The 23,392-nt window shown below is 36.3% G+C and overlaps 1 protein-coding gene and 1 pseudogene across 2 annotated transcripts in view; both read left to right on the top strand.

Moving 5' to 3' along the window:
* The window catches only part of CNTRL (centriolin), a 96,026-nt gene that overhangs the window by 19,001 nt on the left and 53,633 nt on the right, over positions 1-23,392 (top strand). The window contains exons 7-13 of the mRNA XM_025358788.1: positions 1,373-1,559; positions 6,418-6,611; positions 11,116-11,235; positions 12,145-12,367; positions 14,372-14,481; positions 17,324-17,518; positions 22,808-22,961. Coding sequence (XP_025214573.1) covers positions 1,373-1,559; positions 6,418-6,611; positions 11,116-11,235; positions 12,145-12,367; positions 14,372-14,481; positions 17,324-17,518; positions 22,808-22,961 — 1,183 coding nt within the window. The remainder of the gene's footprint in view (positions 1-1,372; positions 1,560-6,417; positions 6,612-11,115; positions 11,236-12,144; positions 12,368-14,371; positions 14,482-17,323; positions 17,519-22,807; positions 22,962-23,392) is intronic.
* Positions 3,240-4,062, top strand: LOC112607646 (annotated as a pseudogene). Its single transcript, XR_003115892.1, has one exon. The product of XR_003115892.1 is annotated as an actin-related protein 2/3 complex subunit 3 pseudogene (transcript).

The following is a 23,392-nucleotide window of genomic DNA, read 5'->3' as shown; positions in this document are numbered from 1 at the left end:
TTACAAGAGGTTGATCACTAGCTTTTCAATATAGAGCAACTTTGTTATCATGATTTACATATTTAGATAATGTTGTATATTTTTCTCTGGAGTATAGTTTATGATTTTCTTATGGTATTTATTCACAGCTAGGTATTTAATAAGCATTTGCTTAGTAAAAATGTTAATTTATTTAAATTTGTATTAAAATTGGGAAAACTGTGCTATAATTTAAAGAACATCAGTTGTAGAATAGAAAATGAAAAATGTGACTTCAAAGATGAGTCTCTATAGAATTGCCTTCCATGACCTTGGAGAATTCTTTAATCCCTCTAAAACTCACTGTTTGGGGAAAATAATCCCTATACTGCCTCCTTTACAGGGGTATTATGGGGGCTCGGATGAAATGATAGATGTGAAAAATGCTTTAAAAAAAACTTTAAAACACTAAATAAGTCTAAAGCTATATTCTTTAAGCCTTCACCAGTGGAGGCCAATAAGAAGAAGCAATATTCATTTAATGCCGTGTTGTTAACAATACCTATGCTTTCTGATTTTATCCTGTGACAGTCCAGGAGCGTCAGAGCCCAAGCCCAAACCCACGTTGTACAGCATCACCTTGGAGCTGTTGACGCTATGGGATGATGGGAAGAGGTAGCCATAGATCTAAAATTTGCCATAAATATTCCTGAAGTAGTTGATCCTTAGATAGTGTCAACTTAGTGTCAGCTATGCAATAGGAAAATCAATAAATATTTATTTCTAATTTTGTATGCTGTCCTCACCCCGTTGATATTTGACATTGGCATTATGAAGAGTGCTGCACATTCACTTGGGAGAGAAGATTTATTTGTACTAGCTATTTGGAGCACTGTTTCTCAACATTTTTAGGTTGAGAATAAACTATCTGAATAAACTATCAATTATAGCACAGTTATCTGAAGATTTGCCAAAATATTTTTTATAACCATTCATTTTTTTGATTTGTTGAATCAGTATAATGAAAAGACAAAGTTGAGAGTTACACAAACTTGAATTCAAATCCTGTTTCATTCACTTACAGGCTTTGAACTCTGGGCAAGTCACCTAACTTCTTTGATCCTGAGTTTCTTCATCTGTAAAATTAAGATGATACTTACATGATAGGTTGTTGTGAGGAGTCATAAATGAAACAGTGTATGGAAAAATGCCTAATACTGCCCAAATATACCATAAATACTCATATACTCCCTTTCCATACTGGAAATACCCAAAAGTATTACCACTACTTTTGGGTAATTGGTTTCATGAGTAGATTCCTTGCCATGTTAAATTTAGTTGATTTGTAACTTCCTTTAGGTATGCTATGATTTTTAAATTACATTATACCAATACTAATGTTATATCATTTCAGCTCCAAGATATAAGCAAGTTGAAACCGCTTCAAGATTTGATTTCTCTGATCCTAGTTGAAAATCCAGTTGTGACCCTTCCTCATTACCTCCAGTTTACCATTTTCCACCTCCGTTCACTGGAAAGTTTGGAAGGTCAGCCAGTAACCACTCAGGATAGACAGGAGGCTTTTGAGAGATTCAGTTTAGGTAAGATTAAACTTAAAAAAATAATAAATTTCGGTGAGGGAGGAATTTAGTTTCAGAAGTTATCTAGAAATATGTATTATGAACTTTATAATGCTATTAAAATGTACACAGGAAATGGCAGCATAAATCGATTCAACAAATATTTACTGAATGTATACTGTGAACCAGGCATTGTATTTGGCACTAAGAATACAATGGGGAGCAAGACATATGGTGCTGACATCCATGCAGCTTATGTTTTGGCAGAGAAGACAGACAAAAAGCAAATAAATCACATAAAGTAACAGAGGGGAGCCCTCTTTGTGGCATAGAGGAATGGCTTTCTGAGGGAGTGACATTTAACCTGAAAGCAAAGAGAAGAGAGGGTTAGCCGCGTGAAGAATGGCATTAAGGGGAGGGAGCAGCTTGTTCTTTAGTTCAAAAGACCCTGTGAGTTTAAGGAAGTGAAAGAAAATCAGATAGACTGGAGGACAGCTCAATAAAAAGTGTGTAGATATAGGTAGGTGTGAGGCGGCACAGGGCCTTGGAATTTGTATTTTATTTCAGCTGCAGTGGAAAGCCATTGACAATTTTTTTTTTTGAGACACAGTTTCATTCTTGTTGCCCAGGCTGGAGTGCAATGGTGCAATCTCAGCTCACTGCAACCTCCACCTCCCAAGTTCAAACGTTTCTCCTGCCTCAGCCTCCCAAGTAGCTGGGATTACAGGCACACACCACCACGCCAGGCTAATTTTTAATTTTTAGTAGAGATGGGGTTTCTCTGGTTTCTCTGACAGGGTCAGGCTGGTCTCGAACTCCCAACCTCAGGTGATCCACCCACTTCGGCCTGCCAAAGTGCTGGGATTACAGGCATAAGCCACCGTGCCCAGCTGTCACTGACAATTTTTAAGCAGGGATAGGACATCATTTTTGATACATAGTAGAATGATTTGGAGAAGGGAAAATGGAGATGAAGGGACCTATTAGGAGGCTAGTGTAGTAATCTAGGCTGGAGTCTATGCCATACCATCTGAATGCAGTCACAAGATCTTGAAAGCTAAGCAGAGTCAGCCCTGGTTAACACTTGGATAGGAGTGATTCAGGTTAGAAACGTTGATGGCCTGTACTTAACATGTTGGATGTGGAAATGAAAGATAGATGGATCAGTTTTGAAGGTAGAAGTAGCAGCGTTTTCTAATGGATTGGATAATCCCCAGGCTTTTGGTTCAAGTAAGTAGCTAGATGGAGATATCATTTATAAAAATGGAGAATTCAGAGGTTTGTTTAGGACATATTCAATTTGAAATGTCTGTGAGACAGCTAAGTGGAGGTGTCAAATAAAGAGTCAGAAATGTGAGTCTGGAGTTTAAAGAGATCTGGACTAGCCATACAAATTTTATGCTGAGTCACATCAGCATAAAAATGACGTTAAATTCCATGGAAATCAGCTTACTCAGGCAGTGGCTGGGAGAAAGAAGAAAAGTAGTTGCTAAGGAAGCTGAGAAAGAGAGGCCAGCAAGGTAGAAGAAAACCAGGAAATAGTGGGAAATAGCCCAGAGAAGCTTTCAAGAGAGGAAGTGGTCAACTCTGTTGAATGTTGCTGAGATATTAAGTGAGATAAGCAGAGAAGTGCTTTAGATTGGCAACAGATGATAATGATCTTGACAGGAGTAGTTAAGAAATGGTGGGAACAGAGATTCTGCTCCTCTGGGTTGGAATCCGGGTGCTGCCAAGATGCCGGCTTACCACTCTTCTCTCATGGATCCTGACACCAAACTCATCGGAAACATGGCACTGTTACCTATCAGAAGTCAATTCAAAGGACCTGCACCCAGAGAGACAAAAGATACAGATATTGTGGATGAAGCCATCTATTACTTCAAGGCCAATGTCTTCTTCAAAAACTATGAAATTAAGAATGAAGCTGATAGGACCTTGGTATATATAACTCTCTATATTTCTGAATGTCTGAAGAAACTCCAAAAGTGCAATTCCAAAAGCCAAGGTGAGAAATAAATGTATACATTGGGAATCACTAATTTTCCCATTCCTGGAGAGCCTGGTTTTCCACTTAACGCAATTTATGCCAAACCTGCAAACAAACAGGAAGATGAAGTGATGAGAGCCTATTTACAACAGCTAAGGCAAGAGACTGGACTGAGACTTTGTGAGAAAGTTTTTGACCCTCGGAATGATAAACCTAGCAAGTGGTGGATTTGCTTTGTGAAGAGACAGTTCATGAACAAGAGTCTTTCAGGACCTGGACAGTGAAGGGAACCCGGGCAGCCACCGTCTCCAGAGCCCTGGGCAGCATTTTCCAGTGAGATGTACACAATCTTTTGCCTTTATTTCGTAAAGTTTTATACAGAAGAGAGAAGAGCATGTCTTTACTTGAAAAACTCTTGATCAGTAATTTGGGTGGGAGACAAGAAAGTGGGTTATCAAGGGTGATTTGAAGTTTTCTGCAGCATTAAGCTGGCGCTTAATAAGAATAAGTCATAATAAAGAAATTTCTAACATTCCATGTTAAAAAAAAAAAAAAAGAAATGGTGGGAACAGATGCTAGATTATAATGGATTGGAGAATGAATAGGAGGGAGACATTTGGCTGGAGATTTGAAATTTTCTCCCACAATGTCTCTTCTAGTACTTAATAAATAATTTTTTTAAAAGATCAAAAATAAAAAATAAAAAATTCACCAGTGGCTTCCAGACCAGGAAATGGGCAGAAACAACAAATGCAGTAAACCTCAAAGCCAGAAAACAAAAAACCAAATGAACAGAATATTCAAAAGCGGAGTGGAGGCCAGGTGTACCGATTTACACCTGTAATCCCAGCACTTTGGAAAGCCAAGGCAGGTGGATCACTTGAGGTCAGGAGTTCGAGACCAGCCTGGCTAACATAGCAAAACCCCGTCTCTATTAAAAATACAAAAATTAGCTGGATGTGGTGACGGGCACCTGTAATCTCAGCTACTTGGGAGGCTGAGAGAGGAGAATCACTTGAGCCTGGCAGACAGAGGCTGCTGTGAGCTGATGTCGTGCCACTGCACTTCAGCCTGGACGACAGAGCGAGACTCTGTCTAAAAAAAAAAAAAAAAAGCTGAAAGCAGAGTGGAGAAACAAGACATGGCTCAATTCTTTTGGTTCTTGAGAAGACAAAAGAATGAGATTAGAGAAAAAAAGGAAAAAATCATCCCTTTGGTAGGAGTGACACTTTCTCCTTCAGAAAGGAGCGAAGATATGTGCAGGTGTGGGTAGTTTTGTTGCTGTGGTGGTGGGAAAATAGGGAGTTCTTATTGATGGGGTCATTTTCTTAATTAAATGTGAGATCATCAGGTGAGAGAGAAAATAGAAGAAGGTGCATGGGAAGTTTGAGAAGAAAGAGGAAGGTATGAGCTGGGCGCGGTGGCTGACGCCTGTAATCCCAGCAATTTGGGAGGCCAAGGCGGGTGGATCACGAGGTCAGGAGATCGAGACCATCCTGGCTAACATGGTGAAACCCCATCTCTACTAAAAGTACAAAAAATTAGCCGAGCGTGTGGCAGGCGCCTGTAGTCCCAGCTACTCAGGAGGCTGAGGCAGGAGAATGGCGTGAACCCAGGAGGCAGAGCTTGTAGTGAGCAGAGTTCATGCCACTGCACTCCAGCCTGGGCAACAGAGCAAGACTCTGTCTCAAAAAAAAAAAAAAAAAAGAGGAAGGTATGAAATAGCCAATTTAGAGTGTTGGGAAATGAGCCTGTATGTTCATTTGAAATTAGTGTTAGTCTGTTTTGATCTGCAAACCTGGCAATTTCATATGATTTGATCCAATACTGGACAAATGTGGCAAGTTTTTATTAGTTTGGAATCTCCCTAACTCAACATTTGTTATTCTGAAGTTTATGTTTTGGAATCATTAAAAATATTAATAATGCAAAGGAAAGTCATCTAGATAACTTTTGGGGGAAATGGTTAGACTACTTATGGTTTCTTCATGCCTTCAGATATTAATTAGGAGACTTTAATGTGCTAGGCTCTTAGGATCTAGTCTAGGTGAGCCAGATAGATGTAATTTCTGCTTTTGTGACACTTTAGTGGGGGAAGGCAGACAGCTAAGCTATTTGATCACATTTTACAACTCCCTGTGTGACAAGGGCCAAGCAGAATTTCAGGGTAGCGTGGGAGCATACTTCAGAATCATCTAACCTGGCGACAGGATAGGGCCTGGGCAGGCTTCTCAATATATTTTTTTTAAAACTTAAGACCTGGAGGATGCAAAATAGCTCAGTAGGAGGTAGAGGAAGACAGTTCTAGGGAAAGTGTGTGAATAAAAGCCTATAGGTGAGAAGAGGCATCAAAAATCTGAAGAAATGGGATCACTTTAAGAAAGCTGCAGTAGAGTATGCTTGAAGATGAGGCAGAAGAGGGAGGTTGAGTCTAAATTATGAAGAGCTTTATCACCTTTTTGCAAGCCTGTTGGATCTTATCCTAAGAGTAACAGAAAGCCATTGAATAATTTTAAGATAATACAAAATTTTGCAAATATGTTTGCAGCATCCTTTTAAATGTAATTACTAATGTCAGATCAAATATTGCATGTTTTTCAAAGGTCACCTAGAAAAAAACTCATTTATCAGCACACTAATTGGATTAAATACTTGGAAGTAAAGTATTAATCTTTTAAAAATGTCATCAAAATGATGTCTTCTTGCCTCTTAATATAAATCAATTTCAAGATCAGGATAGCCTTTTTTCCAAAACCGTGGTGGCTAATTTTAAAAGTAGAATTGTGTTTATGATATTTTTAGCCTTTTTTTGCTATTGTTTTGAGAAATATTCTTATCTTTTTAAAAATAGGAAATATAATGATAAATAAGCTATTAAATTTTCATTGACAGAAGAAGTGGAAAGACTGGAAAGAGACCTAGAAAAAAAGATGATAGAAACTGAAGAGCTTAAGAGCAAACAAACAAAGTTTCTTGAGGAAATTAAAAATCAAGATAAATTGAACAAATCATTGAAAGAGGAGGCCATGTTACAGAAACAGAGCTGTGAGGAACTCAAGAGTGACTTAAACACAAAAAATGAATTGGTAAGTTCATATGTTACATTGCTTTGGCTGTATTCTCTTAAGACAGATAATTCTTTGCCCTTGGGTCTAAAAATACAACTTCCTGACCATATAATGGGGAAGACGTGGTTTAACAGAAATATGTGTGAAAGGCTTATGAATTGCAGTTGACGGTGTACTGGATGATATGGCTTCCCAAAAGACTGATGGGATCTTGGGCTGCATTATGTACTCCTAGACATTTGTAATTTTTAAACACAACATTGTAGGTGAGGCTGTTCATTGGCAAAAACATTTAGAAGGCAATCTGGCAAAATTATCCAGATTTTCGTGAGTTATAAGTCTTTTTGGACATGGAATCCATCTTTTATTACTAAGATAAAATAACTTTATAATATCTTTATGCTGATTCCCTGGTGCACGTTAGTCAGCCCATTGAAAACCTTGGCAAAATGTCAGACCTTAAGACTTTCCACTATCCCAAAACTATGAACTGTAGTTGCCTAGTTTTCTCTTTTGCTTATTTATAATGTTATTGATATGTTTGTGCTGTGAATAAATGTTTTGTAAACTGTCAGAAGTTTTTGCTTTTTTTTCTATACCTATTTTTGTTAGAAGTCAGACTGTGCTCTTCTCTATGTCATTGTTATTTTTATCATTAACCATTTAAAAACATGTTTATGCCAGTCTCATGCCTTTAATCCCAACACTTTGGGAGGCTGAGGCGGGAGGATCACTTGAAGTCAGGAATTCAACATCAGCCTGGGCAACATAATGAGACCCTGTCTCTACAAAAATAAAAATAAAGTAAAAACACATTTATATACAAAATTAATGTATGTTCATTGTAACAAATTTAGACAACATAACTGTATTTAGCAGAAATGAAAGTCCACTCTTCCCTACCCCATTCCCCAGATATTAATATTTTGTTTTCCATGCTTCTTATACAGTATACATGTAATTACATAATGTATACATAATTATGCATATTATACCTTTGAATATTTTTGTAATTAAAAAAAAGGAATGTTACTGTATACAGTCATTCCTCTGTATCTGTGGGGGATTGGTTCCAGGACACCCCCATGGATACCAGAATCCACGGATGCTCAAGTCCTTTATGTAAAATGGTGTAGTATTTGCAAGTAACCTTCATACATCCTCTAGTATACTTTAAAATCATTGCTAGATTATTTATAATACCTAAGACATTGTAAATGCTATATAAATATATTGTTTAGGAAATAATAAGAAAAAATATCTATGCATGTTCAATACAGATGCAACTATCCTTTTAAAAAATATTTTTAATTTGTGGTTGGTTGAATACACAGATGCAGAACTCACAGATATGGAAAGTCGACTGTATATTATTATTCAGCATCTTAACTTTCACAAAACAGCATACATGGACAGCTCTCCAAGTTAAAAAATATATGTACCTGCATATATAAAGCTTTCTCACTCTTTTTAAAGTCTGTGTTGTGTTCCATTAAACGTATTCTTCATAATTTAGTTAGCCTATTCCTACTGATGGATATTTAGGTTGCTTTCACATTTTTTGCTATTAGAGACAGTACTACAGAGAAAATCTGTGTGTGTGTGTGTCTATATATACCTTATGCACTCATACTAGTATTTCTTTAGCATAAACCACTAGAAGTGGAATTACCATGTAATTTGCATTTAAAATTTTGATAAATGTTAATGCACACTTCAAAAACTTCTAACCAACTTACATTTCCACAGCAGGGAAGAAAGTATCCAATTTCCAAGTGGATATTATTATTTTGAATTTGTACATATGGTAGAAAAAAATGGAATCTTGTTTTAATTTTGAATTTTTATAGTTGTTGGAGCATTGAGTATTGCATATATATTTATTGGCTATTTTGTATTTCTTCTTTAAATTACCAGTTCATATTGGTTCTGCCTATTCTGTTAGTCCCAAGGACTATTAGATGCCTAAAATAATTCTGGGTCTTACTCTAAGAGCTTACATTTGAAAACATTTTTATTATCTTTTGCAGAATATCTAATGATAATATCATCTGCAATTATGTGAAGTTTTCCAGTTTAAAAAAGTAATTGCTTATGCATTAGGCCGATTAATGTCTAAAAGAAAAGTAGCATTGAAATAAGTCTTCTGGTGGCCATTTAAACCGTAGTAGTCCTGTCCTGCCACCAATAAATATTAACCAAATTTACTCTTTGTCTTTTTGCAAATTATTTAATTCCTGTGCTTCAGTTGAGTTATATTTAAAATGAGGGTTATTTACCTGTCCTGCTAGCCTCACAGAATTGTGAGGATTTAATAAGGCAATGAGTGTGAAAACAATTTGAAATGAATCAAGCTAAGTAACGGAAGGTAGTAAATCTGTAACTCAGAATGGCAATAAAATATGTCCATGTAAGAACAATGCCAATACTAAAAGCCAGTGTCTTCCTATGGTAAGTTTTCAGTAAAGAGAAACTTGTATTATTACAGTTTAATTCTCCAGGTGACAGTATCTATTTGCTTCTTTAGCCCTTGTCTTGGTTTCTTGCAGGCCCTTTTCTGCTGATTCTTTATTCTTCCTTAAAGGTAGTTCTTCCAGGCCTGAACTGCATACTATGTTTTTCAGGGTTTGCATGATAACTTGCATTAATATGCTTGCTTACATTTTAAGTTTTGAAACTGGCTTGTCTTCTTGGGAAATGTGGTTGTGTGTGTATGAATTTTTTTTTAAATGGATGTTTATATAGGAGAGCAAACTTGAATGTGGGGGAAAGAATTATTTTTCTGATTGGTAAATATGTTACCTGCAGTCAACTCTTGATTATCCACAGCTAATACTGCGACTAGCCTACTTTCCAGTTCATTTGACTTCTATTTTGCTTTTATTCATGCATTTATTCAACAGACATTTATTGAGTGCTTACTATATGCTAAGCCTAGGGCTTTTAAAAGACACAAAATGCACAAAAGACACAAAAGACTTTGAAATGCACAGCCTATTTATTATTATTTGCCTGCAGAAACCAGTTGTATTCTCTATGATTCCAGTCACATTTGCCTTTTGTTTGCCACTATTGCCAATGAGTTTTGAGGAGAGAACCCAAGATTAGTTGACAGTGTTGATTGTGAGTTGCTTTCTTGAGACTTGGAGAGTTATGAGCATTCAGTGAAAATATCAATGTGGGTAATGTGCTGGACACCCTGCAGCAGTACATTGAAGGCAGCGTGGAGCAATAGGCAGTGTTGGATTTGAAATCAGGAGACTTGGAATTGAATTCTGCCTCTTCCACTACCAGCTGTGAAACTGGGCAAGTTATTTAACTTTGCTGTGCAGCTTTTATCATCTTATTGGGTGGTTGTAAAGATTCAGTGCAATAACACATGTAAAATGCTTAGCACAATGTCTGGCACACATTGAGTATTTGGCCAAATGTTACCCGTTATCTAGGCTGTTAGTTCCATTTTGATGGATAATCAGGAGGTGACTGTGAGCTAAATCATGCACGACTTTGATTTCTTGGGCCATGTAAAATGTTTGTGTTTGTTTATGTTTTATTCTCTTCAGCTTTCATTTTTATATTAATGAAATTTTTCTGCATGTTTTTTCTTTGATATCTACCATCAGACACTGGCCAAAAAAAGACAAAAATCACTTAGTGGATCTGTGAAAAAACTCAAAGTTTGGTTTAGTAGAAAGGAGCTAGTACTAGTAGTTAGTTAATAAAATATTTAGTTTCTGACACTAATCTAATATGTAACTTTTGACAAGTCAGTTCACCAATCTGAAACTTAATTTCTGTATTTATAAATTCAGAGAATTAGATTGGATCATTTGTCTTCTGCAAGCTCCAAAAATTTCTAAGAATAAAAAGTTATAGTAGAATTACTTTATTAAAATTGAATATTATATATTTGGATCCCTTATTCTTTATTACATCCCTTATTCTTTATTACAAAGAATAATGTTCTGAACACTTAAAACTGCGATGCCATTAGCCACAAATACTACAGCAACAACAGTATGACAATTCAAACCAAGCTCTTATTTTCATCTTTCTGATTCCTCTTTATTTCTCTGCAGTTAGTGTCAGTTATCATTTTCCCTTATAATTTGAAACTATTGTTAAAGTTGGAAAGTCAGTTAAAGAAATTAATTTCTTTAGTGCTAATTATTGGAAAATCAGGAAGTAGGTATTTATTAGTCCAGTTACACAAAAATAATTGATACAAAAATATTTTCATGTTTAACAAACGTAAGAGATTTTAAAAATCATTATTCATTATATCCTGAATCAGCTTATAAACTTCAAAGGTCTTTTACTTGATCTCTTATGGAATGATAATTTTGTGTTTCATTTTTTATAATTTAGAAGTAAGATAAAATGTTCTGAGTGTTGTGCAGCTTACTGTGGAGTTTTTAAACCTATATAATTATTACTTATGATGAGAACTTAACCATATCGTCACATCTTTATACTAACTTACTGATCCTGTATGTTGTCTCATATCAAATTTGGCCAATAGCTAAAACAGAAGACCATAGAACTAACACGAGCATGTCAGAAGCAATATGAGCTGGAACAGGAATTGGCCTTTTATAAAATTGATGCTAAATTTGAGCCACTAAATTATTATCCATCAGAGGTGAGTTATTTTAATTTTTTAGTAACCCAAAGTTAAAAGCCCACATGGGATGGAATGGGGGAGGGCAGGTGGTGAGGACATGTAAGGGATTTCATCAGATATCATTCCACTTTCTTGTTATGAGAGGAGTAAACTGTATTTTGGTTGAATCTATGAATTATTTGGCTCAGGGAGTTAGAACAGTATCCTAAAGAGGTAAAAAATCTTTGCTCATAGCCATATCCATTACCAAAAGCAGTCGTCTAACTCTCAGCTATCTTTCCCAGGTGTATGGGTTGATCAGTTCCCTTAAATCCAGACGTCTGGGATAAGTGCTTCAGTACCATGGAATAGTCATCTCCTTACATGGTGTGTTCAGTAATCACTGGGCTCAATATTAGTCAGTCATGACTGGTACAAATGCCATAATGTCACTGCAAGTGAGGAAATGCCAAACTTCTAAGACCCAGTGATTCTAACCAATATCATATATTTCATTTTTAAAACTTCAGTTATTAAAATGTATTGTACTGATGGCTGCATATCATGTATCTGAAAAAAAAAAAAAGACTGAGATTTTACTTATATGAGCCAAGAAACCAAAATAAAACACCCATATTTCCAATTTGAGAGATCAAGCAGTGCTAAAAGTCACATAACTGTAGGCAGTTTCTTTAATCAATCAGTCCAAACTTTCACTCTTCAGTGGTAGGAGGAAGAATTCTTTTGAGACCATTTTTAGTTCTAATTTCCTTTTTGGTATATTAAGAAGAAGATAAAAGAATAACATATATCTTTCAGCTTCTAGGCATGTAGGATTTATATAACTTGAGCAATTCTGTGATATGTTTGCCACTAATAAAATGAATAATGTCGTTTGACTGCTTGGAGGTCACTTATTAAACCATAAGTCTATTATTTTGCTTTTAGTATGCTGAAATTGATAAAGCCCCAGATGAAAGCCCTTACATTGGCAAATCCAGATACAAGAGAAATATGTTTGCCACAGAGAGTTATATTATTGATAATGCTCAGGCAATACAGATCAAGAAGATGGAGCCAGATGAACAACTTAGAAATAATCACGTGAACTTGAGAGGCCACGCACCGCTGGACAGGCAACTGGAAGACAAAGAAAAAAAAATAAGTGCAGGTTAAAAAAAGTTATTTTTAAAATTCTTCTAAAAAATATAAAAACATTGAATATGTAGGCCAATTTTGTTTTATAACTTTTTTTTTTTTTGAGATGAAGTCTCGCTCTGTCGCACAGGCTGGAGTGCTGTGCAGTGGTGCAATTTCAGCTCACTGCAAGCTCCTCCTACCGGGTTTACGCCATTCTCAGCCTCCTGAGTAGCTTGGACTATAGGCACCTGCCACCACGCCCAGCTAATTTTTTTGTATTTTTTTAGTAGAGACAGGGTTTCACTGTGTTAACTAGGATGGTCTCAATCTCCTGACCTTGTGATCTACCCGCCTTGGCCTCCCAAAGTGCTGGGATTACAGGCATGAGCCACCGCGCCCAGCCCTGTAACTCCTTTAATTGAACATGTTGATGGTGTTGTTTCCATGAAAAGTCTAAAACAAAAGTAGTGATTATCAAGCAGATATATCGAGCATTTATTTTGTAATGATTCCTGTTATGGTTAATAGAGTTTTTGGCAGTAATTTGGTGGCAACATGTCCAGGGGATTCAAGAATGAGTAAATCCCCTCTTTCAAATAAGCACTGGAACTATATATTCAAAGTCACAATTAGTAATAACTGAAGCAAGTAAAGAACCACTTGATTGATTACTATGCACGTAGCAAAAACCTAAAGCAATGCTTTGTATAAGCTGGAACAGAGCATTCTCCTCAGGCCTGGGTCTAAGGGTAGCCTCTGACTTTTCCTGACATGCCCCACGCCCCACAATCTAATTCAAGGGATCTTACTTAATACCTTCTGGCAAGTCACGTAAAGGAAGAAGTCAAGACGGGGGCACTTTAGAGACCCTGCCAATGACAGACTTTGAATCTACTTACCCACTCAGCTGCGTGGATATGGAAGAAAGAGAACCCTTACCGGGATTTGTGCATCCCCCTAGCATTATGGCCCACTGTGGTGCTCTCAATCAGACCAGCAGCTTATCTTTCCTTGAGTGATAGCTAAATGGAAGACATGGAAGGCAAATAGAAGTTGACTTGGTGAAGGAAGAGAAGAAACTGAGTTATTTATGTCTACCTATACTATATGCAAGTCTCTGGGGGAAAGCAAAAATAAATCAGATTTTTGTGCAGACTAGCTTTAAAGGGGCTGACTCAGTTTTATAGGGGAGAGGGAGAGAGAAATCTTAAATTTGAGGTGGAAAATAATTGATTTGAGATCATCTACAGCTGGGAGAGAGAGCTCAGTAGTGAATTTCTTGATATTGAATTCCATCGTAAAGCATTTCCCTCTAACACAAGGTTTTATGGGTTATTTTTAATACCCTGAACCTAATTATAACTTAGTGACATGTAAAGCGCATATTTCCCAATAAAAGTCTTATTCTCTAGTAAAAAGGGTTCACTGGTGTTGGGAATAGCCCCTTTCATGTTAAGAATTTTACAAATAAAAGGATCGATTGTAGTTCTATACCGGCCGGGCGCAGTGGCTCACGCCTGTAATCTCAGCACTTTGGGAGGCTGAGGCGGGCGGATCATGAGGTCAGGAGATCGAGACCATCCTGGCTAACACGGTGAAACCCCGTCTCTACTAAAAATGCAAAAAAAAAAAAAAAAAAAAATTTACCGGGCATGGTGGCAGGCACCTGTAGTCCCAGCTACTCAGGAGGCTGAGGCGGGAGAATGGCATGAACCCCGGGAGGCGGAGCTTGCAGTGAGCAGAGATCATGCCACTGCACTCCAGCCTGGGCAACAGAGCGAGACTCCATCTCAAAACAGAATGAAACAAAACAATTCGAGTTCTATACCATATCATGAAACAGTTTATTTTAGAGATTAATTAATAAACAAAAGCCAATCATAAGTAATTAGTTTAAAATTTTTTTTGTGATGTATAATGACAGTTTAATAGAGAGGGGAGAAGGATATTACAAAGAAGGAATATCTGGTAGAAATTTCAGAATTCAATATTTTTCTTGTTTCATATTATGTGAGCATGGTTTTTAAATTTGCAGCACAAACTCGACTATCAGAACTGCATGACGAAATAGAAAAGGCAGAACAACAAATTTTGAGAGCTACTGAAGAATTTAAACAACTGGAAGAAGCTGTACAACTAAAAAAAGTATGTAAAAGCAAAGCAACAATGCTAAGAGGAAATGAAAAATGAAACGTGTTTTTCCCTTCATAACCATATAAAACAATTTAAAAAGCAGTTAGCTGCCTAATTAATTATGGGATAATAAATTCCACAGTCAAATATGGTTCTAGAATTTGCCAGTTGTAATTTTCTTCCATTTATGATGACATCTAATTAGCAATTTATTAATAAATAAATTACTTAATTTTATGTAAAAAGGTGTAGTCTTGAGAAGTTGCTTCCTGATGTATCTCTTCTAATTTAATTAAGCACTCTCCACCTTTAAGATCCTGGGACTTAGATTAAGAACCAGGAGATATCTCTGCTATTACATGAACATTGTCATCAAACACAAGCCAAAAAAAAAAAAAGAGATATGTAGTATACAAAAAGATTGAAGTAACATATTCTCAAAAATTACCAAAGTGTGTTGTAAAGTAAGCAAGTAAGCAGCTCAAATCCATGATGTAATTGCATAGGGGAAAATTCAAAAAAAGGAAGTAGCGTGACATTTTAGTTTTTAAGTGGGTAGAAAGGTTTTAGTTATTTATTACTTTTAAAAATCAGTATTTAAAAATTATGATGGTAACTACATTCATATCACAGTAGGTAGAACAACAATGTGAAGTCCAAATTGTAGATTCTTTTAAAAGATACACTGTATTGTTACTTTCAGATTTTATACTAACTAGAAATTGACTCAAGTTTATACCTTACTATATGTCAGTCACTGGGCTGGGCGCTGAGTAATGAACAAAATAGACATGTATCCCTCTCATGGACAGACTTGTGGGGGAAATAAGACAATAAATAAACAAAAAGGAAAAAAATATTTATTTTAAAAAAAGGAAAAAAGTTAAACAGCATCAGTGTTGTAAGAAAAAAATAGAAAACTAGGGGAGATGTTAAAAGAGATACACTTTAGATTGTGGGGATTCACAAAGGCCTCTCTGAGGAGGTGACAGGCTAATATACAAAGGATGAGAAGGAGCCAGTGAGGCAGAGCTGGCAGAAAGTATTCCATGGAGAGGTGACAGTGTGTACAAAGGCCTTCAGACTAAAAAATTTCTCTGCAGAATAAGGGAGAGTGTAGAGGAAGATGAAGTTAAAGAGTCATGAGGTTAAAGATCATGCCAGGCTTCATAGGCAATTTTATTTTTATTTTTATTTTTGAGACAGGGCCTTGACTTCCTGGGCTCAGGTGGTTCTCCCACCTTAGCCTCTGGAATAGCTGGGACTACAGGCATGTGCCACCACTCCTGGCTAATTTTTTGTATTTTTTTTTGTAGAGGTGGGGTCTCACCATGTTGCCCAGGCTGGTCTTGAACTCCTAGGCTCAAGTGATCTGCCTGTCTCGGCCTCCCAAATTGTTCATAAGCCATTTTAAGAAGTTTGAATTTTATTTTGCAGGCAATAGGAAATCTTTGAAGGGCTTTAGACAGTTGAGTGGCTGATCCTATTTGTCACTTTGCCTTACTTCATGAAGAGTGAAATGGACTGAGTGAGATGGAAGGAATGGGGTTGTGTGCATCTGTATCTCTCAGGAGGCTGTTGTTCAGTACAGGCAAGAGATGATACTAGCACCAACCAGGAAGGTGCTGGTGGATGTGGAGACAAAGCCAACTGATTCCAGGAAACATTGGACAGTAGAACTGACAGGACTTAATGATGGGTTGAAAGTAGGAAATGAGGTAGAGGGAGCTATCAAGATGGTTTTAATAATTTAAAAAGAATATTTTATAATAGCACTGGCCAAAGCTTTACATAGATAGATGTAAATAATGTACATAATTGTAAAAGAAATGGATACTTCCAAAATATGCTTAGAAAATAGAGTTATTTAAGTGAGTTAATATTAATAGTTAATAATAGTTAATAAATAGTTAATAAGAAAGTTAATAACCTAAGTTTTTGTTTATACTGTTCACTTACTTGACATGCTAACAAAGGTAAGCTTCAGCTGGGTTCTAATTAAGTGAAATAAAAATGTCAATTTAATGAGAGTTTGCTGTATTTTGAAATTATTGAGTGTGAGATGATTGTCCAGTGAATATGGAATTCTAAAATTTTTTCCTGATTATAAAGGTATTGCAGTTATGGGAAATTACGTAGTAATCATCATTATTTTATTTCTTTTCAGTCTTTTATCTTCATCTTTTTTACACTTCTATACAGACTCTTGAGAAATTTTTACATTTGTTTAAATCTATGCTAAAAACTGTTAGAAATAAGAGATAGAGTATTAATTATTACTTCTATATCAGTATTCAATTTATTGGTTGATTGTCTTCACATTAAAACTAATTAGGAAACTGTAGTGTAGTAGTCAGTGAAATTGTCTAGAGTCACACAAAGTCTTGCTTCCAGAAACTCCTAGTATGACCTTGGGCGAGATATTTAAATTTTCCATGATTCAGTTTCCTTATCTATAAAATTGGGATAATTATACTTTTTACCTTTTATGTTTTGAGGATTAGATTAAAGGATATAAAGAGTTTAGAACAGTGCATGGCCCACAGTAAGTGCTATATGAAGCCAGCTATTATTAATACTATGTTTATTATTAATAATTTACAAGTTGCCTATACTATTATAGAATGACAACTTATGTGTGCTTGCTATTAATAGTTTTCATAAACTTTTTAAAGTATGATTTTCTACATATAATAAGCATAAAAGTATAAAATATGCATGGAGTGCTTAGATAACTCCCACATTTTACTTTTATTTTTAAAAAACTGATAGAACATAGAAATTAAAGACATTGTCTTAATAAATCAATGTTGTTCTTCTCTGTTAATTATATATTGGGGTTTGGGGAGATTAGATTTCAGAAGCAGGGAAGGCCCTTCTTTACAAGCAGTTGAGTGGTAGACTACAACTTGTAAATAAATTACGCCAGGAAGCTCTGGATCTAGAACTGCAGATGGAAAAGCAAAAGCAGGAAATTGCCGAAAAGCAGAAGGAGATTAAGGACCTGCAAATAGCCATAGATAGCCTGGATTCCAAAGACCCAAAACATGTGAGTAAATTAAGAAATTTTTTGTTCTCCCTACATATTACATGTCTCATCATTGTTAGCATCAGAGTCCAGAGTCCTTTCTGAAAGTCTGTTTTAGTTTCATGTACAAATTTAAGTGATATACATATACAGTCAGCCCTCCATATCCATGGGTTCTGCATCTGTGGATTTAACCAACTGCAGATCACATATATTAGGAAAAAAAGGATGGTTTTATCTGTACTGAACATGTGCAGACTTTTTTTCCCTTGTCATTATTCTGTAAACAAGACAGTATAACAACTAGTCACATAGCATTTATACTGTATTAGGTATTATAAGTAATCTAGAGATGATTTTAATATATAAGAGGATGTCCATAGGTTAAATACAAATATTATGCCATTTTATAGAAGGGAACTTGAGCATCAGTGGATCTTGGTATCTGCAGGGAATCCTGGGACCAATCCCCCATGGATACCGAAGGAAAACTGTACATATATGTGTGTATATATAATGTATGTATGTGTATATGTATGTGTGTTATATATAAATATATGTGTATATATACACACACACATATATATGGAATGTGTATGTTTAAAACAAAACAACCTAGGGCTTGAAGAGAAGGTGGCTTTCAGTAAATGATGGCCACATGGCATAATTATTTATTTTTAAGTGGTTGAATTTCATTGCATTGCAGAGCAAGAGAGATTTGCTCTCTCCCTCCTTTCCTTTTTTTCATCTTTCTTTCTTTTTTTTTTTTTTTCTTCTTCTTTTTTTTTTTTTGCTCTGTTGTCGGGCTGGAGTGCAATGGCACAATCTTGGCTCACTGCAACTTCCGCCTCCCAGGTTCAAGTGATTCTTCTGCCTTAGCCTCCCGAGTAGCTGGGACTACAGGCACCAACCACCATGCCTGGCTAATTTTTGTATTTTTAGTAGAGACAAGGTTTCACCATGTTGGCCAGGATGGTCTCGATCTCCTGACCTCGTGCTCCACCCACTTCAGCCTCCCAGAGTGCTGGAATTATAGGCGTGCGCCACCACGCCCAGCTAATTTTTGTATTTTTAGTAGAGAGAGGGTTTCTCCATGTTGGTCAGGCTGGTCTTGAACTCCTGACCTTCTGATCCGCCTGCCTTGGCCTCCCAAAGTGCTGGGATTACAGGCGTGAGCCACCACGTCCAGCCCTTCATCTTTCTTAAGAGCAGAAGAAGCTGAAGGGGGTTCCGAGTCCTTTTTCTACCTCTTCTATTTAATCCTTTATGCAAATATTCCACTGAAGGTATTTGTTTTTTCATATTGTTTTGTTTTGTCCTTAAAAAAGGAAACATTTCTCTGGAATGTTTCTTCCTGAGATATGACTAGATATGGTCAGGTGGCTGGATATGGCCAAGCCCTTGTCTCTGTCTCTACTCTTTGTACTAATTGCTTATATTTTAGCTAATACTCCTAAAATACAAGGAAAAATATCTTCTATGTATTTTCCTGGTATACCTTGAATAATAGGGGTTTTTTTTTTTTTTTTAAAAGAACTCTAAGATCTCTGGATTAATAGAAATCATAGAATTTAACATAGTGAGGATATTGTAATTGCTTTAGTACTTGACAAGTTATTTAACTATTCCTTTAAGCATTTTAGTACAATATCATATATATTTTTTGTGGGCCAGCTAATTTCGATAAAGGATAACCTTATGACAGATATAAGGTCTTTTCTAACAAAAGCCTAAAAATTGAAACCAAAGTATTAACATTGAAACCAAAGGTAGTCTTGATTATTTTAAATAATTTTAAGGGAAAATGGGGTATTTTAAGTAATGTATAATGTGGTCAATAATATCTTACTTTATTGAATGTATTTGTTCAATCTCACCCATGTAAGGCCCCTGAAGACATGAACTGTATCCTACGGGTATCTGTATTCCCAGGGACCAACCAGCCCTGTGTTTATGAATGCTTGCATCATGGAAGGGAGGAAGGAAGCAGCTTATAAATCCTACCCAAAACTCCTTTGCTTCCCCTTCCAGTTTTGTGATCTATGAGTCTAATTAGTAGCTGGATTATGTGTTTGCTTTCAACAAATGACTGTTATATTTCTGGCGGACAGAGAGTTCAGTTCCCACTGGATTTCTGTAGAGAATTATATATAGAAAGGCGGTAAATGAGACATGGGAATGGTATCCAAGTTTTAAAGTTAGCTAAAATCAACCTGTGCAGTGGGGATGAAACATACAAACCAGATTTGAATTTCCTTTTTAATTTTATTAAAACTGCTAATAGTTCTTAAGTTTGCAGCCGTAGTCCCAGCATCAGAGGACATCTCTTTTAAGTTTATCCAGAGGGAACATCTTTTTCTGATTCACAAAGTTTCATATTGGCTAGTGTTTGGCATCCTATTTTAGGCTACAAAATGTGAGCCTTTAAGCAGAAGAGAAATAATCAAGAGTGGGATGCCTGCATATTTTTCTATAGATATAGGTAGACTTTTATGTAATTAATTTTTATGTAATTAGATGAACTATCTTTCTGAATAGCCAATAGAATTTAAAAGTAAAAGCTTAACTTTGATGAGAAATCATAGAAAACAAACATATTAAGTGCCCACAATGTGTCGTACATTGTGCTGTATTTTACATGTTCTGGTGAGGAACTTTATTCACATCTAGCCATTTTTCTTTCATTTTGAAGAGGATGAAAATGTGATATAGAAATATTAAGTGATTTGCCCCCAAGTCATTGTTTTAGAAAGAGGTGGAGCCCTTGCTTATGCTACCACAATGACCCTCTCCTCACAAAGCGATTAAAGGTCTAAATAGATTATTTTTAAATTAGCTCAGAACTAAGCCTAGGCAGGTTTTCAGCAAATATAAGCATTTAACGAGGTTTCAAATTCACAGACTATTGTAGTTATGAAATTATTCATACAAGCACAAATTATCACTGGAGCAAACATAATGAAGATTTGTATTGTGTTTCTCTGATTGGTAAATGCCCCATTGGAAGCAAAAGTTAACTGTTCGCTAGAGGGAACGAGCTGTAGTGATCTGTTGCAAAGTTTGGGCGTGATTGGCCCCCGGGAGCTTCCTGTGTTATGATTTAACTCGCGGAGGGTGGGGCCTGCCCGCAGAGGCTGCTGGTGATTGGATGGGCGGGGCCGCCGCTCACTTTTGGCCAAGAATGTGGTTTGAGCCTCTGCGAAGTTACAGAGGCTCGGAGGCGCTTGCGAAAATGTGGCTGTCAGAGAGGGAAGTGCACATGAATTTGAAGACAGCATTAGAAAGTGTTCCGCCCACAGTTTCTCTGTTCTCAACGGCTCAGTTTTAACAGGATAAATTTTAAGGTATGATCATTTTTTCTCTCTGTGTACAAAGGACTTAAAAGGAGGAGGAGTCAGAGATGTAAGTTCCTGTTTTTACAATAACTCTTTTGTGAGCTTCTCGGTGATGTAAATCGCAGAATCTACTTTTGTTCCCCTGTATTTAATGTACACCATTAGCATATTGAATCAGATTTTTATCCTGCGTATAAAGGTTTCGCTGGAATTTTTAATGGTGAATTTTAAAGATTTATTGATATGAGTGTAGTCTTTTAAGAAATTATTTCTTGAGCCATAAAAATCCGAAATTTACTTACAATGTAAGCTGTTATATGTAGTTAACTTTTCAGAAAGATTTCAAATGGGTATTTTGGGAGTGTAGGGAAAAGAGTTTGCAAAATACCATAAAGCTTTACCGGTAGTAAATTTAAAACCTTCCAATTAAGCTGCCATTCTTTTGTTCATCAGAAATGAAAAGATGTTTTTTCTTGTATTTGGGGTAAGCAAATACATAAAATTGAGAAATATTATTTTATCATCACATGGGTCTTAGACTTGAGATCATTGGTGTTCATTTTTCTGATACAGTTCCCTCTTTCAATAACGTTGTCTTCATTTATTGTTGTATTCCTCCCATCCTGTGGGTACCAACTTAAGAGTCATGAAGGTGTGAGTGGGAGGGCAAAGGTTCTCTGGGGAATTATTTTGCCTTCATATGAACAGTTGCCTCACGTGCAAGTCATTTGATGGATCCGAAATTCAGTTTTCTCATGTTTAAAAGCAAGGGTTAGACTAGATTATTGGCTCTTGATTTGCTTTCCCTAGCACACCTGAGAAATACAATACACTCTTTTCAGTTAACAGCAGTTCCCTAATGCCATGACTTCAGGTTGCGAGAGGGTGTGTGGGTATGTGAAAGCTCTGTTTTCCACCATGGGGAAGTCTAGTGGTAGACAGGTATACCTCCTTAGGACCCTCCATTTTGAGACTCACCGGGCTAAGTGGTCTTTGAGGTCCCTGTCAACTCTCAGTTTATTGAAAAGCCAAATGTTTCTTTGTATAAGAGATTGAAAGTAAATTTGAATTTCAGGTATTTTATTTCATGCCTCTATTTTCTTCTAAGAAACGTTTTTTAAAAAGTACACTTAATTTTTTTTATTAAAAAGGCATTACTTATCTACTATAAAAGTTTTTTAAATATAAAAATACTCACTACAAAAGGAAATAAATCCCCATGTAATCCTTCCACCCAGGTATAATTCTTGTTAACATTTTGGGATGTAGTTTTTAAGTCTTTTTATAGATATATGCCATAACTAACTAACTTTGGAAACCTTTTTTAAAAGACACATTTTAGGCTGGGCACGGTGGCTCATGCCTGTTATCTCAGCGATTTGGGAGGCCAAGGCCGACAGATCACTTGAGGTCAGGAGTTCGAGATCAGCCTGGCCAACATGGTGAAACCCCCGTCTCTACTAAAAAAAAGCAACAAAAAACAAAAACAAACAAACAAAAACCCGAGTGTGGTGGCCCCCACCTGTAGTCCCAGCTTCTTGGGAGGCCGAGGCAGGAGAATTGCTTGAACCCGGGAGGCGGAGGTTGCAGTGAGCTGAGATTGTGCCTCTGCGCTCCAGCCTGGGCGACGGAGTGAGACTCCATCTCAAAAAAAAAAAGAAAGAAAAAAAAGAGAGACACACAATTTAATGCAATGCAAATAACACTGACCTACCTAGCTGTGCCCTTGGAAAAACCACTTTTTTGATCCTCAGTTTTCTCACCTGTAAAGTAGAAATGATTTCCATATCAACTTATCTTGAAGTTTAAATGAAAACTACCCATGTGAAAACAATATAGGGCCTGACACAAAATAGTGCAAATTATTATATTTATTTTCTATTCTTCGTTTAAAAATGTTGTTAAGGATTATTCTTTTTAAAGGAGTTTAAGGAACTTGGAGTTTTGTTTTGTTTTTTTTTGTTTTTTAATTCAGTCCCATATGAAGGCTCAGAAGAGGGGTAAAGAACAACAGCTTGACATTATGAACAAGCAGTACAAACAACTTGAAAGTCGTTTGGATGAGATACTTTCTAGAATTGCTAAGGAAACGGAAGAGATTAAGGACCTTGAACAACAACTTACTGAAGGTAAGAATTTCAGTGTGATTTAGGGTAAATCAGTTCTATTACTAGTGAAAGGAACATTATAAAGACAAGCATTAATCCAGATAGTAGCTAAATACAGTTCACCTATTAGTACTAGTATTTGATAGGGAAATATTTACAGGATACCCAAAAGTATTTAATGCAATTTTAAGAGTTTTGTTTTTGTTTTGTTTTGTGGCATTGATGCCTAGTGAGTCAGGTCATTCCAGTCAGTAGGCCAGAAGTCAATACATGATCATGATAAGCTCTGGCATGTGATTGTCTATGGCATAAAATCCATTCAGGAGCAAAGCACCCATTGGCATCAGGGAATTCAGTGTCTGGTTGTAAGAAGAAAGAGTTTTAGGATCTACTTTTGCAATGCAGATTTAAAATGTGACATATCCATAATAGTGGAAAAGGAAGACAATAGG

Source organism: Theropithecus gelada, chromosome 15 (assembly GCF_003255815.1).
Source record: "Theropithecus gelada isolate Dixy chromosome 15, Tgel_1.0, whole genome shotgun sequence".
NCBI lineage: Eukaryota > Metazoa > Chordata > Mammalia > Primates > Cercopithecidae > Theropithecus > Theropithecus gelada.
This window is presented reverse-complemented; position numbering and strand designations above follow the sequence as displayed.